The sequence below is a fragment of the Paroedura picta genome, chromosome 7, assembly GCF_049243985.1.
Source record: "Paroedura picta isolate Pp20150507F chromosome 7, Ppicta_v3.0, whole genome shotgun sequence".
In the NCBI taxonomy this organism is placed as follows: Eukaryota; Metazoa; Chordata; class Lepidosauria; order Squamata; family Gekkonidae; genus Paroedura; species Paroedura picta.
The window spans coordinates 35252381-35269389 of record NC_135375.1 but is presented as its reverse complement, the minus strand read 5'-3'; the positions used below and the strand labels follow the sequence as shown (position 1 = coordinate 35269389).

At 41.6% G+C, this 17009-nt stretch overlaps 1 protein-coding gene across 2 annotated transcripts in view; it reads left to right on the top strand.

Annotated features, from left to right (window-relative positions):
* Positions 1–17009, top strand: part of TNPO1 (transportin 1) — a 56729-nt gene that overhangs the window by 20899 nt on the left and 18821 nt on the right. For both annotated transcript variants that reach the window (XR_013233074.1, XM_077347433.1), the window contains exons 8-16: positions 2103–2225; positions 4669–4787; positions 6249–6309; positions 7727–7895; positions 10200–10352; positions 12030–12255; positions 12418–12589; positions 15009–15095; positions 15998–16105. Coding sequence is in view for 1 of the 2 variants with exons in the window: in XM_077347433.1 (XP_077203548.1) it covers positions 2103–2225; positions 4669–4787; positions 6249–6309; positions 7727–7895; positions 10200–10352; positions 12030–12255; positions 12418–12589; positions 15009–15095; positions 15998–16105 (1218 nt within the window). In the remaining variant the exon portion in view is untranslated. The remainder of the gene's footprint in view (positions 1–2102; positions 2226–4668; positions 4788–6248; positions 6310–7726; positions 7896–10199; positions 10353–12029; positions 12256–12417; positions 12590–15008; positions 15096–15997; positions 16106–17009) is intronic.

Genomic DNA, 17009 nt, shown 5'->3' with positions numbered 1-17009 from the left:
TTGTATAGTTCTTCTGTATAATTTTGCCACCTTTGTTTGATCTCTTCTGCTTCTGTGAGGTCCCTACCATTTTGGTCCCTTATCATACCCATCTTTGCATGAAACGTTCTCTTCATATCTCCAATTTTCTTGAAAAGATCTCTGGTCCTCCCCATTCTATTGTTTTCTTCTATTTGTTTGCACTGTTCATTTAAGAAGGCATTCTTATCTCTTCTAGCTTTTCTCTGGAATTCTGCATTCAATTGGGTGTATCTTTCTCTTTCTCCCTTGCCTTTCACTTCCCTTCTCTCCTTAGCTATTTGTAAAGCTTCCTCAGACAGCCATTTTGATTTCTTGCATTTCTTTTTCTTTGGGATGGTTTTAGTTGCTACCTCTTGTACAATGTTGCGAACCTCCGTCCATAGTTCTTCAGGCACTCTGTCTATCAGATCTAATTCCTTAAATCTATTTGTCACCTCCACTGTGTATTCGTCAGGGATATGATTTAGTTCATACCTGAGTGGCCTAGTGCTTTTCCCTACTTTCTTCAATTTAAGCCTAAATTTTGCAACAAGAAGCTCATGATCTGAACCACAATCAGCTCCTGGTCTTGTTTTTATTGACTGGATAGAACTTTTCCATCTTTGGCTGCAGAGCACATAGTCAATCTGATTTCTGTGTTGACCGTCTGGTGATGTCCATGTGTAGAGTCGTCTCTTGGGTTGCTGGAAAAGAGTGTTTGCTATGACCATTGTATTCTCTTGACAAAATTCTACCAGCCTGTGCCCTGCTTCATTTTGTACTCCAAGGCCAAACTTGCCTGTTATCCCGGTTATCTTTTGGCTTCCTACTTTAGCATTCCAATCCCCCATGATGATAAGCACATCATTTTTGGGCGTTGCTTCTAGAAGGTGTTGTAGGGCTTCATAGAACTGATCAACTTCATCCTCTTCAGCAGCAGTGGTTGGGGCGTAGACCTGGATCACTGTGATGTTGAATGGTTTGCCTTGGATTCGAACTGAGATCATTCTGTCATTTTGGGGATTGTATCCCAAGACTGCTTTTCCTACTCTCTTATTGATTATGAATGCTACTCCATTTCTTCTGCGAGATTCTTGTCCACAGTAGTATACCTGATGGTCATCTGAATTAAATTCACCCATTCCTGTCCATTTTAGTTCACTGATTCCTAAAATGTCGATGTTCAGTCTTCTCATTTCTTGTTTAACCACGTCCAGCTTGCCTTGATTCATGGATCTGACGTTCCAGGTTCCTATGGAATAAAAATCTTTACAGCATCGGACTGTCTTTTCGCCACCAGTTACTTCCACAACTGAGCGTCCTTTCGGCTTTGGCCCAGCCGCTTCATTCATTCTGGCGCTACTCGTACTAGCCGTCTGCTCATCCCCAGTAGCATATTGGACACCTTCCGACCTGAGGGGCTCATCTTCCAGCGTCATATCGTTATGCCTATTGGAACTGTCCATAGAGTTTTCATGGCAAAGATACTGGAGTGGTTTGCCATTGCCTTCTCCAGTGGATCACCTTTTGTCAGAGCTCTCAGCTATGACCTGTCCGTCTTGGGTGGCCCTGCACGGCATAGCTCATAGCTTCACTGAACTACGCAAGCCCCCTTGCCACAACAAGGCAGCGATCCTTGAAGGGGGTATTATTCATTATGTTAACCATAATGCTGTGGAAGCATATGGAAGGGTTTTGTTTGAAGCTTTAATTTCAAAGCCTGCAGACATTAGCCTGCTCTTAGATAGGCTTAAAAAAAAACCCAAAAAACGGTTCACTGGTATCCTTCCAAATCATGTGCACTGTATATGCTGAAATAATCAAATTTTGACCTGATAGATATGGGACACTGAATAGTGGTATTTTTATAAAGACAACAATACTTGAGTTACAATAGCTATTGTGGTGTAATGAACCTGGAAAATCCAGGTTCACATCCCCATTCTGCTTTGCAAGCTTGCTGGTTAATTTTGGGCCCAGTCATACAGTGATCTTCCTCAGGATGAGAACCAAATGGAGGCAGGAAAGATGATGTTTTGCTACCTTGCGGTCATTTGATGAAAGGTGGGATAAAAATGCACTATATGGTTTCCCTTTAACAGAACCTGTTTGCACTGGCTGGGGATGAGGAACCTGAAGTACGTAAAAATGTTTGTCGCGCTCTGGTGATGCTGCTTGAAGTTCGAATGGACCGCTTGCTTCCCCATATGATTAGTATTGTGGAGGTAACTTTTTACGATTTGCTTAAAAGTGAACATACAGAATCAGGCTTCTTTTGTGCATTTACGGATTGTGAGGTAAAGATATGATTAGGATAAAATTCAGAGAGTCTTCCAAATCATGATATATTGTTTTGTTATATGGCAAGGATCCACACTTTCCTAAATATTCTTTCTTGTACCTGTTAATATGAAACATTAAGGAAAACTATATTCCCTATGGCTAGTTAAAATGCATTCCTAAGAGTTTTTTTTTAAATGGCGTTTTTATTCCTATGTATTATTGCTTCCTTGTCCCTCATTTACATAAAGTGTGAATTCTTGAATACCTTGACTGCATACTTCAATTATTTTAGAAGGCTTTAAAAGGGGGGGAAAACAGCATCAGTTAGAATAGTGGTCTCCAACCCCCAGTCTGGGGACCGGTACCGGTCTGTAGATCAGTCGGTACCGGGCCGCGGCTCTTCCTCATCCTCCTCCCCAGCTGCTGCCTCGGGGGCTGCCCTGGCACTCTGCCGCTAGCTCACCTTTGGTGCTCTCCAGTGGCCGCCATGGCTTGGGCTTCCCCTCGACGTGGGACTGCACAGCTGCTGCTGGCAGCGCCCCCCAGGTGGCAGTGGGAAGTCAGTGGCGGCGGTGGGAAGCCAAGTGGAGCAGGGGCTCAGGCAGCGGCGACGTCCCTTGGCAAAAGACTACCCCCTCCCCCGGGCCTCAATAAAATTGTCAAGCATTGACCGGTCCCCGGTGATAAAAAGGTTTGGGACCACTGAGTTAGAAGACGAATGGCTAGTTCCCATATGTGAGAGCTGTCTTCCTGCTTTCTCTGTGCCCAGTTTCCAGTATATGGGAACATGTGGAGAAACTTCAGTTGTAAATTAAACAGTGGACAGCTGCATTTCATAATGATCAGCACCCATTTTTTTGCCATCACATCAGTGCTGCTTAGATCCACAAGGAATCCCATGGAGAAAAATAAGGGACAGATTCACTTGTATGAGCCAGCCCTAATCCTTGTGCTAACAAAGTATATTTTTATTAATCTTGTGTGTGCGTGCGTGCTGAAGTAACAGAAATAATTTTTTTAAATTGAGTTGAATTAAACATGCTACCAGTTTTCAACCTTTGGCAGTATCAAACAGCAGCAAGGATACCAGAGAGAAAATACAAGATAAGGAAGACAATATTATCTTGTCAGCTTTGATTGATATGCTAATTTTAGTTTCCCCAGCAGCATCTGAGTTCATATTGCAGATTACAAAAAAATGTATGAATGTAATTGGGCAGGAAAAGAAACAACAGAAGATTATTACCTTAAATGAAATTAAGATATATGCAGAATATGGGGCTGTAGAAGGTAGGAAGAAAAGTTTTGTCAATGTATCCTGCTTCCTAGATAACTTGATGTCACTTCTGAAGTTTGAAAATATTTATTTATTTATTTATTCATTCATTCAATTTATATCCCGCCACCCACGGCAAGCCGTCTCATGGCGGGTCACATTGTTAAAACCCCACATAAAAACACAATATCCCATTAAAAACCCCTTACATTACAACAAGCTTGACAGTAAAAAAGAAAATCTCATCCCTCTCCCTAAACAGAATGACTGCATCATGGCACACCAAAAGGCTTACATTTGCTGACAGCCACTAGTGCTATGATCTGCAGATAGTGGCAGTATTTTCCAGGGGGTGCCATGCTCTTCCATGCCCCAGCCTCAACCATAGACCTGGTGGAAGAGCTCTGTCTTACAGGCCCTGCGGAATGCTGGTACTTCCCACAGGGCCCGCAGCTCTTCCGGGAACTCATTCCACCAGGTTGGCGAAAAGAACAAAAAGGCCCTGGCCCTAGTCGAGGCCAGGCGAACTTATAGTCTGCATTCCTCACTGGAACTCAGGGTGGATTACACACAAGTGAGTAAATAAAACCAACAAGATAGGACAATCAATAAACAGTGGCTTGTAGAACCAGCCAGAAGTCTAAAAACAGAACTGAAACAAAGCATGTGTTAACATGACACATCGAATAATCCAAAATTATATAGTCCAACCCACAGCAATTCTATACAGTAAAGTTGACAAGGGTCATCCTGTTTCAGTGTTTAATATTTTGAGGCCAGCATCCTCAGTCCTGGGCAGTTTAGCAATAAGGGGAAGCAGAATATTGTAAAGTAGTTCATGACAATACTGTTCAGTTGCTGTGAAATCAAAATATTGTTTTAAAGAGACAATATATGGCAGAAGAAACTAATTGGTGGTCATTCTTAGTTCATAATTTCAATATCAGAAGCAGAGAAGTAGTACAAAAATTAGAGTATTATGACCCTCCCCCATGATATGTGAATTTCGGTATTAACTACTTTGCATGAGTTGCTGTATTAACTTGTATTAATGATTTTATTTGTATGAGTAACACACACATTTTTATTTTTATTGGTGCTCTGTGCAGTACATGCTACAAAGGACACAGGACCAAGATGAAAATGTGGCTTTGGAGGCTTGTGAGTTTTGGCTGACTTTGGCTGAGCAGCCCATTTGTAAAGATGTGCTGTGTCGGCATCTTACCAAGTAAGTGATTCCATTGACAAATCAATAACATTGCGCTCAGTGCCTTTTAAAAAGTCATTCTATAGATTTCCCTTTATATAAGTGAAACCTTGTCATAATGTTTTTGTGTTTTAGGAAGTCATTTAATTGATAATTAGTACACTTTGAATGTGTCACAGTTTGTACAGATATATTTTTCTGCTTGAGCCCAGCCAAAGTGTGCTGTCACTGGCTCATCCATGGAAGGTAGAATCTCTGAAGGGCTGATGAGACTTTGTGTCTGTTGTAGATGTCAAAAGTGTGTTGCCTTGTCTAACAGTCCACTATCTTCCTTTTTACAAATGTCAGAGACATAAGCGAATAGTAGAGAAGGACATGAAGCCAAACATTCTGGTTTGGGCGGTGCTGAACTGAACCCCAAAACAAACAAAAATGTCCTGAACCAGCCAATCACAGAGGTGTCTGACCTGAACCCGCAGTCACTAGAAAGAAAAGGAGATCTCCCAGATACTGTTAAAAAGTTGGAAGTCGTTTAACGCATCTGTTTTCCTTCCCACAGCTTCAAAGCGGGATAGGGGTATGAAATGGATGGGTTGAAGTGCTGCAAGCCACCCACCGTTAGACTTTAGTGACTTGCAGCCATTTCAGCCATCAATTTTGCTCCCCCCACTTCTAAGCAGGGGGAAGTAAAACCAATTAGCACAAAGACGACAAGCCATTTCAGAGATCCTTTTCGCTTCCCCCCTGCTTAGAAGCAAAGGGAGAGCAAAATTGATGGTTTAAATGGCTTTTAGCTTTTAGCCATTTAACCCTAATGGCTGACAAGTGGACCTGCTGAGCTGGTACACTGAAGTGGCTTGTCAGCCATTTAAACCTAACAGCAGGGTGGGCTGTGAGCCATTTCAGCAGTTCATTTTGCTTCCCCTGCTTGGAAGTGGGGTGAGGACCAAAATAGGTGGTTTGAATAACTAAACAGCCAAACCGGACAAAAGTCTGGGAAATGTTCGGGAAGGGGCTACAAACCAAGCCGGGTTTGGCCTTAATTTTGACTCATGAATTGGTTTGAAGTGAGTGGTTTAAACTTTAAAGGAAAAAGGGAAGAAAAGCTGAAATGCTTTCTTAAAACTGTGGTAATATAAGTAATAGGCAAGTGGCTATTTTTAAGCTTAATTTTGGGGGATCAGCCAGCTGTTAAGGCTGTGTCAAGGAAAGTGTATGATTGCTTGTATTAATATAAGTTAGCATGCTTTCATCCAGATCTAGCAATTACATTGTTTATGTTCAGTTTGCATAGGCTTTAGAAATCTTGCGTGAGTTCCATTAGCAGGACCATTGGTGCCTTGTGAATTAGCCCAATGTTTGCATGCCTCTTCACTCTTTTTGTGACTAAAATGTCACAGGTGTACTTAAACAGAAACTGGCAATAAGATTTTGGCTCGTCTAATTGGTACTCAACAATTAATAGAAGTCTTTTCTTCATAGGTTGATACCTGTTTTAGTGAATGGCATGAAATACTCAGAAATAGATATAATTCTGCTCAAAGTAAGTATCATTTTTCGCCCCACCTACATATTGATGGTTAGATTAAGTACTTTAGAAGTCATTTTTCTAATACTGTTTCTTACTAATACATGCCCCAAACGTTACATACGTCAATTTGTTCATAATAACACATTTTATCCTAGTTCTCCACTCAGCCAAGCTTGAAGACTTCCTTTTTGCAGGAGAGGCTTTGTGTTGGAGTTAGAGCTGTTTCATTGACAGTAGGCTTCAAATTTGGCTGAGCAAAATGATAGGAGTAGCCTGCTGTAAAGTTCATTGGTTTGCATCATTTTCACTTTTAAGTTCTTCATGATTCTTTGCTGTGAAGTAGAACATTCATGGTACAGATGCCAGTTTGTCTTTAATGATCGTGATGTGTCCTCCTTTGTATTTGAAATCACTACATTATAATATTAAAAATTGTTTAATACCAGTACAAGTTGCATAATAGTTCCAACAGAGGTAATGTCCTTTTGTGGTTCACTACTATCTTAAAAATTAGAATTCCATTATAAGTATAAATAAAATCTATTAACATGTGTCCATTTTGCCCCCTCCTCTTCTTCTAGTTCAGCTTTGTAAACCAAAGCTGAAGTCCAAGCATTACCATTACTTATTAGGAATGGGCACAATTTGGGAAAATACAGTTTGGTTTATGGTTGAACCATGAACCAAACTGGGAGGCTCATTCACAAACTGAACTGGTTCATGGCCCTGCAAATCTTGTTGAACCCCTTTTACAGGTTTTGCAAAAAACAGGTTGGAGGCGGGAGCATCTTGCTGTGCTGTTTTGGGCTGTTGTCTGCAGTTTTTTAAAAGCTGGATGCTAGACTGCAGTCCTGTACTCCCTTTAAACTTTAAAGGGACTAAATAGTCCCTTTGAAATAGTTGAGCAGCATGGACTGCCTCCCTGCTGCTCAGCTGTTTTGTAGCTTGGCGGGAGGGGCCCCCTTAAACCCCTGATGTCTGCTCCAATCATAAACTGCTCTGAAAGTTGAGTGATGGCGGACCCTAAACAGGGCAAAATTAATTATGAATTTAGCTTTCTTGTTCAGTTCATGCCCACTCCTACTAATTATCACTAGGTTTAAACATATATTTCTAATCCATTCTGTTTCCAAAGCTCTAGAACAGGGATAGTCAACCTGTGGCCCTCCAGATGTTCATGGACTACAAATCCCATGAGCCCCTGCCAGCAAATGCTGGCAGGGGCTCATGGGAATTGTAGTTCATGAACATCTGGAGGACCACAGGTTTGACCACCCCTGCTGTAGAACATGTAAAAGAACCCAAGGGTCAGTTCAGCATTTTAAAAATGTAAATACTGTGAAACAATGATATGGTTTCTGAAAAGAGGAGGGAAATTCTTGAGGATTGAGTGTGTCTCTAGATTCTGCTGTTTGGCTTTTGATAACAGGGAGATGTTGAAGAAGATGAAGCCATCCCAGACAGTGAACAGGATATAAGACCCCGATTTCACCGGTCACGGACAGTAGCTCAACAGCATGAAGAAGACGGTATTGAGGAGGATGACGACGACGATGATGAACTTGATGATGATGATACAATTTCTGACTGGAATTTAAGTAAGTCAAAATAGAGGAATATTCTATCAAGGTAGACGTTTTCCCCCCTGCCTTTTTGAAATCTTTTTCAGCCATTGTTCTGCAGGTAGGAATTTATATCACATGACATCCACCAGCGAAGTGGAGATTGCAGAGAAACATCTCCTTATTTTCCTTTACAACTGTAGTCCACTTGGGCCACTGAAATTTAGTTCCTAACAGTTATTGGACTTTTTTTTTTAGCTTGTGGCCATTTGGGATTCTGAACACAAAACAGCTATCACAGGAGATAGCCAGCCACGTAATGTCAAGAGGTATTATTAATTTGTATGATCACCTCAGGACTTCTGGTAGATGCTCTAGTTAATAAGGTGCCCTTTAAAATGAAAATATTGATTAAAAATATTTTCTTGCATGTGTACAGTTTACCTTAATTCATGTAGTAAGGACCCTTGTGGCAGCTGCTGCATTGTTGGGATTTTTAAAATCTGATTAGCTGGTTGGAAGAAGTGTTAAGCAAAAGCCCCCCACGGTTCCTCTCACTTCCTAAAAACACTTGGGAAGCGCCAGGAAAGCCGTCTGTGGTTGCTCTGGAGACCAGGGACACCACACTGGGGTACCCAGCATAGGGGACAAAATATGATGGGGGGGAGTGGTGGAAGTTCCTCACCCATGATACCTTAAGTTCCCCTTATCTGACCATTGTTTTTAAAAATCTTTTCAAATCCTGCCATGTGATGCTGACTAGATGAACCAGTAGGGCTCTTCTCTTGTTTTTTATGGTTTCTGTATTGTAATTCTTCTTCAGATTGTTCACAAATTGAATATTTCTTCGGAGGTTTTACCTTTAAACCAGTACGAAAGTTATTTCAGCAACATAAGTCACTGAAGGTATAAAATAGGTAAAATGCAATGATGAGTTCTTAGTCATCATTAGACCTTTATCTATTGGACCTGAAAGATTATGGCATTTCCAAAAAATGAGATCTGGAATTTTTTTTTTGTAAATTCTGAGTTTCTTCATGTCCTATAGACCCAGGAAGAAAAAAGCTTCTTCAGCCCAGTTGAAATTGCACTGCAGGAAAAGTTAGCCAGGGGAGATAGTTACCCCGGGGCGCAAATCCTGGCTGGTACAGCTTCTCCTGCAGCCTGTTTTAAACTGATAAGGTTTTTCCAGGTACAGTTTCAGTTTTGGGAGATCCAAATGCACATCCCTAGTGTGCTTTATGCTTATGGGATCTTGAGCCTGTACAGAGTATTTGCAAACTTTTGAAAGAGAGACTAGAAAAGGTTTGTTGGTGCTTGCTCTACCCATCCTGACAGGCAGAGAAGTTCCTTCCTCCCCAGCTCTTCTTCACTCACTACAGTAGAAACATTGTGAAGGATTTCTCTCTTGCAAAATCACAAGGTAGGCTGTAGCCAACTGCACACACACAAAAAAGGATCCTCAGTCTGTGGCCTATCCCACCCATGTTCACTCTTAATCAACACAGTTTCTTTAGTAACTGATTCTAAATTTGTACCTTGTTGCAGTAGACAGAGACTTATCATTAGTCCAGGATGATACCTTAATTAGAGAGTGGCCGGACCAGCTTCTGTATATGTTTCCCCCACTACCCAAGGTGCTTTGCAATGTTAAGAAAGAAGTAAATGGTAGCTTTCTCACTACACTTGAGCTGAGGCAGATTTGGTTTGTACCCATTTCATACCTTGGGAGGGCGCAGTTCGTTCATTTTCCGCTTTTCAGAAGCAAGGTTTCTATCCAAATGTGGAATAGCTATAGCAGAGGCTAGATAGTCATCTGACATAAATGCTGATTTTATGAATTTAGGCAGATTGTGAGTGGGTGGGCAGGAAAGGATGTGTCAGTGTTTGTCTCTTGGGGCCCTCACTTGCATACTTAGGGAATTGTTGATCAACACAATGGTAGGTGAATTTACTCCGAGCCAGGCTGTATTCTGGAGATTTTTGGTGGGAGGGCATGAAATTGGGGTCACTGTGAGTGTACATGATGTAGGGGATTGGACTAGAGGTCCCTTCCAACTCTGTGGTTCTATGATTCGACCTCATGGCTTAGAGAATTCACATCCATCTTTCATCGAAGACAGTTTTTTAGCTTATTTCTTTAAGCTGCTAACGATCTTGTGCCCAGGGTTGAGAGCCCATGAGTCTGATAGCACAAAATGAGCACTCAAACACTAGGTAGAAGGTAAGCAACCTGTTCTTATGAGAACCCTTCTGGGCTATCCCATTGAATTGTTACCTATTTATCTAATTAAAATGGGTCTTTCATATGCATATTGGTTTTTTTTCTTCTTCTTTTAGGGAAGTGTTCTGCTGCTGCCCTTGATGTACTTGCCAATGTATTCCGTGATGACTTGCTGCCACACATTTTGCCCCTTTTGAAAGAATTGCTTTTTCATCCAGAATGGGTGGTCAAAGAATCAGGCATCCTAGTTCTAGGAGCAATTGCAGAAGGTAAGCCAAAGTTTAGGTTACAAGGCTAGAGTTTTATAATCGCAAGTATACTTGTTTACATTGGTGGTAGCTGCCGTTACCCTTCTAGTTTAATTCATAAAATGTGTTCTTGTTTTCAAGCCAAGAAGTTTTTGCATGTGTAATACTGGGGAAGAAATGGAGGTAGTGACAGGTTTTTTTTCCTGGGCTCCAAGATCACTGCAGATGGGGACTGCAGCAAAGAAATTAAAAGACGCTTGCTCCTGGGGAGAAAAACTATGGCAAATCTAGACAGCATCCTAAAAAGCAGAGACATCACCCTGCCAACAAAAGTGTGTCTAGTCCAGGCTATGGTCTTCCCAGTTGCAATGTATGGTTCTGAAAGTTGGACCATAAGGAAGGCCGAGCGTCAAAGTATTGAGGCTTTTGAACTCTGGTGCTGGAGAAGACTCTTGCGAGTCCCTTGGACTGCAAGGCGAACAAACCGGTCAGTCCTGGAGGAGATCAGCCCTGACTGCTCCTTAGAAGCCCAGATCCTGAAGATGAAACTCAAATACTTTGGCCACCTCATGAGAAGGAAGGACTCCCTGGAGAAGAGCCTAATGCTGGGAGCGATCGAGGGCAAAAAAAGAAGGGGACGACAGAGAATGAGGTGGCTGGATGGAGTCACTGAAGCAGTAGGGGCAAAATTAAATGGACTATGGGGAATGGTAGAGGACAGGAAGGCCTGGAGGATCATTGTCCATGGGGTCACGATGCGTCAGACACAACTTTGCACCTAACAACAGCAATCGTGTCCCCACCCCCCACTGCCAGCGCGGCAGGAAGAATGGAGGGGAGAGATGTACTTCTATGCAACCAGGTTTGTTGTAGCATTGGAGGAAGATTTAGAAGGAAGAAACAGGTTAAGGGTGCAGTCATGGAGCAAAAACATTCCTTGCATTGTTTTAGGATCTAACCAATCATTGCTTTTTCTTCCACTCAGAAAACATTAACCGAAGTTCATCATTGGCTTTACCCCAGGCACTTTTTTTTCTGTACAGGGATGAAATAAAAATTATGTTTGAATTGGTCCCGAGAATTACTGTGACAACCAAAATTTGCATTTTCTGTCTTCAGCTGGGGCAAATTAAAAATTACATTGTATGTTGGTTTTGTACCAAATACCACAGTGGATTTTCTATATATATGGAACGAGTACTGAGTGGTGCCCCCTTTTTTCTATTCACAAACATATTATTTGTTGTTGTTAGGTGCAAAGTCGTGTCCAACCCATCGCGACCCCATGGACAATGATGCTCCAGGCCTTCCTGTCCTCTACCATTCCCCGGAGTCCATTTAAGTTTGCCCCTACTGCTTCAGTGACTCCATTCAGCCACCTCATTCTCTGTTGTCCTCTTCTTATTTTGCCCTCAATCGCTCCCAGCATTAGGCTCTTCTCCAGGGAGTCCTTCATTCTCATGAGGTGGCCAAAGTATTTGAGTTTCATCTTCAGGATCTGGGCTTCTAAGGAGCAGTCAGGGCTGATCTCCTCTAGGACTGACCAGTTTGTTCTCCTTGCGGTCCAAGGGACTCGCAAGAGTCTTCTCCAGAACATATTATTATGGTTCGTTTAATGTCATCCTCGCTTTGCTGTTTTGTCTGTGTGTGGAGTTGTGGTTCAGCAAGGCATTTTAAATTAATACCATCTTTTTGCAGGTTGCATGCAGGGTATGATTCCATATCTTCCTGAGCTAATCCCTCACCTTATTCAGTGCCTCTCTGATAAAAAGGCTCTTGTGCGCTCCATTACTTGCTGGACTCTTAGCCGCTATGCACACTGGGTAGTCAGTCAACCCCCAGACACGTACTTGAAGCCATTAATGACTGAGTTGCTAAAACGTATCCTTGATAGCAACAAGAGAGTACAAGAAGCTGCCTGCAGGTAAGTCAGAGCCATAAAAATATAAATTTTATGGAGTGAAAACTCTGCTTGATAGGAGTTCTTGAATAAGCTTAGTTTTTTAAAGGATTTGATTGCTTGTCTACAGGAAAATGGGTGTATTCTTTCCATCTGTAGATTGAATATTTATATTTTTATTTTCAGTGCCTTTGCTACTCTAGAAGAGGAGGCTTGTACAGAACTTGTTCCTTATCTTGCTTATATACTTGATACTCTGGTCTTTGCTTTTAGTAAATACCAGCATAAGAATCTGCTCATTCTTTATGATGCCATAGGAACTTTAGCAGATTCTGTAGGCCATCATCTAAACAAACCAGTAAGTACTGCTTTTGCTCACTCTTCTCCAGCAAACAAAAATGTAAGATTTTGTTTCTTTTAGTGCAGAGAAAGCCATTTCACTGTAGCTTAGTTTCAGGACATTCACCCCAAATGTCATGGTTGCTTGCTGATTCTTGCCAGATCTTCTACTCCTTGAATTTTGTTTGGCTTGTGTTCATATGAGGATTTTTTTTGTGAGGTTGTCGCTGCAGTCTTCACCTTTAAAATACTGTGTAACTAAAACCAAGGAACATTAATTTCATATCGACGTTTACTTGACTTGGATCTAAAGAATTGGGAGTAGAGTTGTGAAAAGTGTAATTGCTGACTTCCTCCTCCTTGCTTGCAGCCCCTGTGCATTTCCCAAGCTTATTTGAGAGGATAGCAGCTTCTGACAGTATCGCCTAACTCTTAGTTGCTGCCTTTAGGATAATACTGGAAGGCTAAGTGGTAGGGAAGAATTGGCAAAGACCTCTTTTGTGGACTGCTCCATTTGCAGTTATTTCATTCCAAACCATTGCCTCTTCCAGGATTTATATTGCATAAAGTAGGTCCCTGCTATGTTGGGGGTGGATGGGGGGGAGGCTGAGGCTAGCATGGAATTATGCTTTGCCTAAGGCAACCTAGGAAGTTCCTGGCAGAAGGAAGGATTGAAGCAGAGGCTTTCAGTTAGTGCACACTAGCATACTACACAAGGCTTCTGTAAACTGCGCAGAATCCCAACAACTCTGAAACTAGTTTTGTTTGCCCAGACAGCAGCTCCCTGTCTCCCAAACTTCTTTTGAGTGGCTATGGTGTGAGGCAGATGGTTGTTGAAGCTTAAGGAAACAGTGTTGTGGTCTGGAGCATAACTGTTCAAAGAACAAAGTCAGTAGCTCTGCTGGGACTAGTGCAGGTGTCTGGTAGAAGACGGAAGTAGCTCTTTGGATCTTGTCTATGTTAGTGGACAAAGAAGTTGATAACCACAGGTTGCTTACTTCCTTTGAGACTGAAGTGAGTTTGTTTGTTTAAGATTTCTGTATACTGCCTCTCTGCAAAAGGACTCGGGGATTTCAAAAGCTGTATAATGTAACAGAACAGCTGATATAACAATGCAGCTCCAAATTAAAATCAACCAAACCAGCATAAAAAGTTAATCGCAACACAAAGTACAAAAGTGATACTAATACGGATGTGCAACTTTTAATGTATAGTATGAATAGAAAGCAGCACAACAAATACGTAACTATTGATTAAAGCCAGCTGAAATTTAAGTCTTGCCCTAGTGCTGGAAGATAGTCGGTGATGGCACCAAGTGTAAGGAAGAGGGAGATAGTAGAGAGGGATAGCCACTGAAAAGGCCCTGTCCATTGTGAATGATGATTTGCAAAATAAGTAATTTGAATACCTGAATAGTGGTTCCAAATCTCAAGGGCAAATCTACATTTCATATACAAGAGATGACAATTTTATTTATTTTTCAAAATTGGTGTCCCTTTGCACACTCATAATACATCACTGCCATGCAAGGCAATGTTAAGATATTTATTTCAAGCTTGCCTGTATGTGTGTGTTGATTTACCCAGCTGTGAACTGCTTCTGTTGACAAGGCAGAACACTATCATTGCTCTGGAATCTGCTCTGTTTGCCCACCTGTGCCAAGTAATTCTTCCTGTAAAAGCTAGGTCAGTCCCACTCCTGGTCATGCAGAGGAAGAATGGGAAAGAGGAGGATCATACAATAAAACTGGTTAAAATACGCATATTTCATCATAATCTTAACTGCATTTAAATATTTGTGGCCATAAATGATTTTAATGGCATTTACAAACTGCAGTCAGGAATTTGTAAACTGCTTTACTGGTGCCTTTCTGAGAGCTGAGGATCCTGTCAGAATTCCCTCAGTTCTGCAGGGCCTGCAAGATGGAGCTCTTCTGCTGGGTCTTTGGTTGAGAACAGGACAGTCAAGATTTGGAGCCCCTCCCCAAAACAGTCAGAATATCAGGCTACTCCCTTATCTATCCCCCAAGGCACAAGATGCTGGAAGTCCGTTGAGTGGGAAAGGGATAATGTTTATAATGTTTATTTGGGATTTTATTGTGGGGTAACCTGCCACAAGCCAGCTAGCCTGGGAGTGGCAAGCTATAAATTCAACAAGAACAGCAACAATAATATGTGTGTTTAATATATTTAGATATAGTTATGTTTAGATTTAGTTAGAGATTCATATTAGCATGCCCATATTGTTTATCAGCTAACATGGTAAACTATTTTGGAGTCTTGAGTATCGGTGTCATCAGGATTTACATTTCTGGAAACTCTCCAATGTGTCCAGAAGAACTGGGATAAATCTAGTGAATGAACTGGTAGGGAGGAAATTACAATTTATTAAATTTGGAGTTCTCAAGTAATTGCACAACTTTTCTTCACCATTTATAGGAATATATTCAAATGCTTATGCCTCCACTAATCCAGAAATGGAACATGTTGAAGGATGAAGATAAGGATCTTTTCCCTTTGTTAGAGGTAAATGTTCTTTTTTCTTTATTTCCCTTCTTAGTGAGAATACTCTAGTTCAGGCTTTCTCAAGTGGGGGGAGTTAATTAATTTTTAATATTTTTTTTATTTGTTAAACATTTATCAGGCGAAATAGCCATATACAGACATGTCAGCCTGTCTCCCCTTTCCAAAAAAGCCAATGATGGGCCTGGAGGGGCTATGCTTTCCAAACATATTCTGCATGATTGAGCTACTGCTGGAGGTTCTTGACTTCCAAAGAATGTTTCAGGTGTTTCTCAACAGTAAAAAAGTTGAGAAAGGATGCTCTAGTCCTTTGTAATGTCTATTGTGCTTCATTGTTGCAGTTACCTGCAACAGCATATGCAGCGGTTAAGACTGTAATCCTCTTCAGACCCATGGAACTCAGTAGAACTGATTTCTCAATTGGACTGAAGGAATCTTCCCTGCAGTTTGATTCTTAGCTGGGTCTTCATATACTAGCTCATCACTCTGATTGAGTTACCACATTGTCAAGCTTATTACCACTCATTGGGAAGCCATGTGTCCCAGCCCAAGAATGCTACTCAGTAATGATATTAGAACAATTTTGGTAGAAAGCATCTAATACAAATAACGTTTTAGTCCAGTGGGTTGTAGTTTTTCCAGACATAGCTAATTTTTCCTGAAGAAACTGTGAGTTATTATCTGCAGTCTTTCTGGAATGGGAAAACTCCAGGATTTAATTTTCTATCTTGTGGATCTTTGTTTGTTTCTTTCTTTTTTTGGTAAACATATGGTAGAAAAGCCTTTAGCATGTCAAAATGAATGCTTCATTCAAGGACCTAGTAATGTGCATCCATGTTCACTTTTCAGTCTAATGTTTAATTAGAGCAAAAGAGGTATCAGTTTCACTATCTTCTCTATTTCAGTGCCTATCTTCGGTTGCCACTGCCTTGCAATCTGGCTTCCTTCCATACTGTGAACCTGTGTACCAGCGCTGTGTAAACCTGGTACAGAAGACTCTTGCACAAGCCATGGTACTTGTTGCTGTTGTTGTTCTTTAATCTTTGATGTAATTAGCCCTAATTTTTCAGTGTTCATAAATGAAAATAATAATAATATTAGTAATAGTAATAATAGTAATAATAAATGTATAGCCGGCCTTCCTCCGAAGACTCAAGGTGAGTTACATAAAAATATAAATTCCCTAACCTGCATAACTCCCAAAGTACCAAGATGGCCAGGTCTCTCCTCCTTCACACCATCATTTAACAAGGGTGCACTAAATGTTGTATAGTAGAGCTTGAGGGGGGGAGGGCATTGATCTTGCTGGCCTGGCCTCAACCATAGACCTGGCAGAAGAGTTCCATTTTGTAGGCCCTCCCAGGAGCTCATTCCACCAGGTCAGGGCCAAAACCAAATAGGGCCTGGCCTGGCCTGGGGCCAGGGACCACCAACAGCTCAGTACATGCAGAGCAAAGGGCCCTGCATGGGGCATAAGAGACAAGTGGTCCCTCAGATAGGCTGGGCCCAAGCGGCGAATGGCCTTAAATGTCAGAACCAAGTCCTTGAACTTGATCCAGACCAAAACTGGCAACCAGTGCAGCTGCGTCAGCACTGGCAGGATATGTATCCTCCAAGGTGAACCAGTGAGGACCCTAGCAGCTGCATTCTGCACCAGCTGCAGCTTCCAGGTCAAGGACAAGGGTAGGCCAGTGAAGAGTGAGTTACAGAAAATAATGTTCTTCAACCAGTCATCTTGGCTTAAATACCAGAAAATGAACACACATGAAGCTGCCTTATGCTGATCACATTTGTACATGTCACTAAACTGTGTGGGGGTAGCTAATACCTCAGAGAACCATGCTTTATGAGGAGAGGTTGAAAGAGCTGGTGTGTAACTTGGAGAAGAGAAAGGGCAAGGGGTGATAAGTGCTTAAC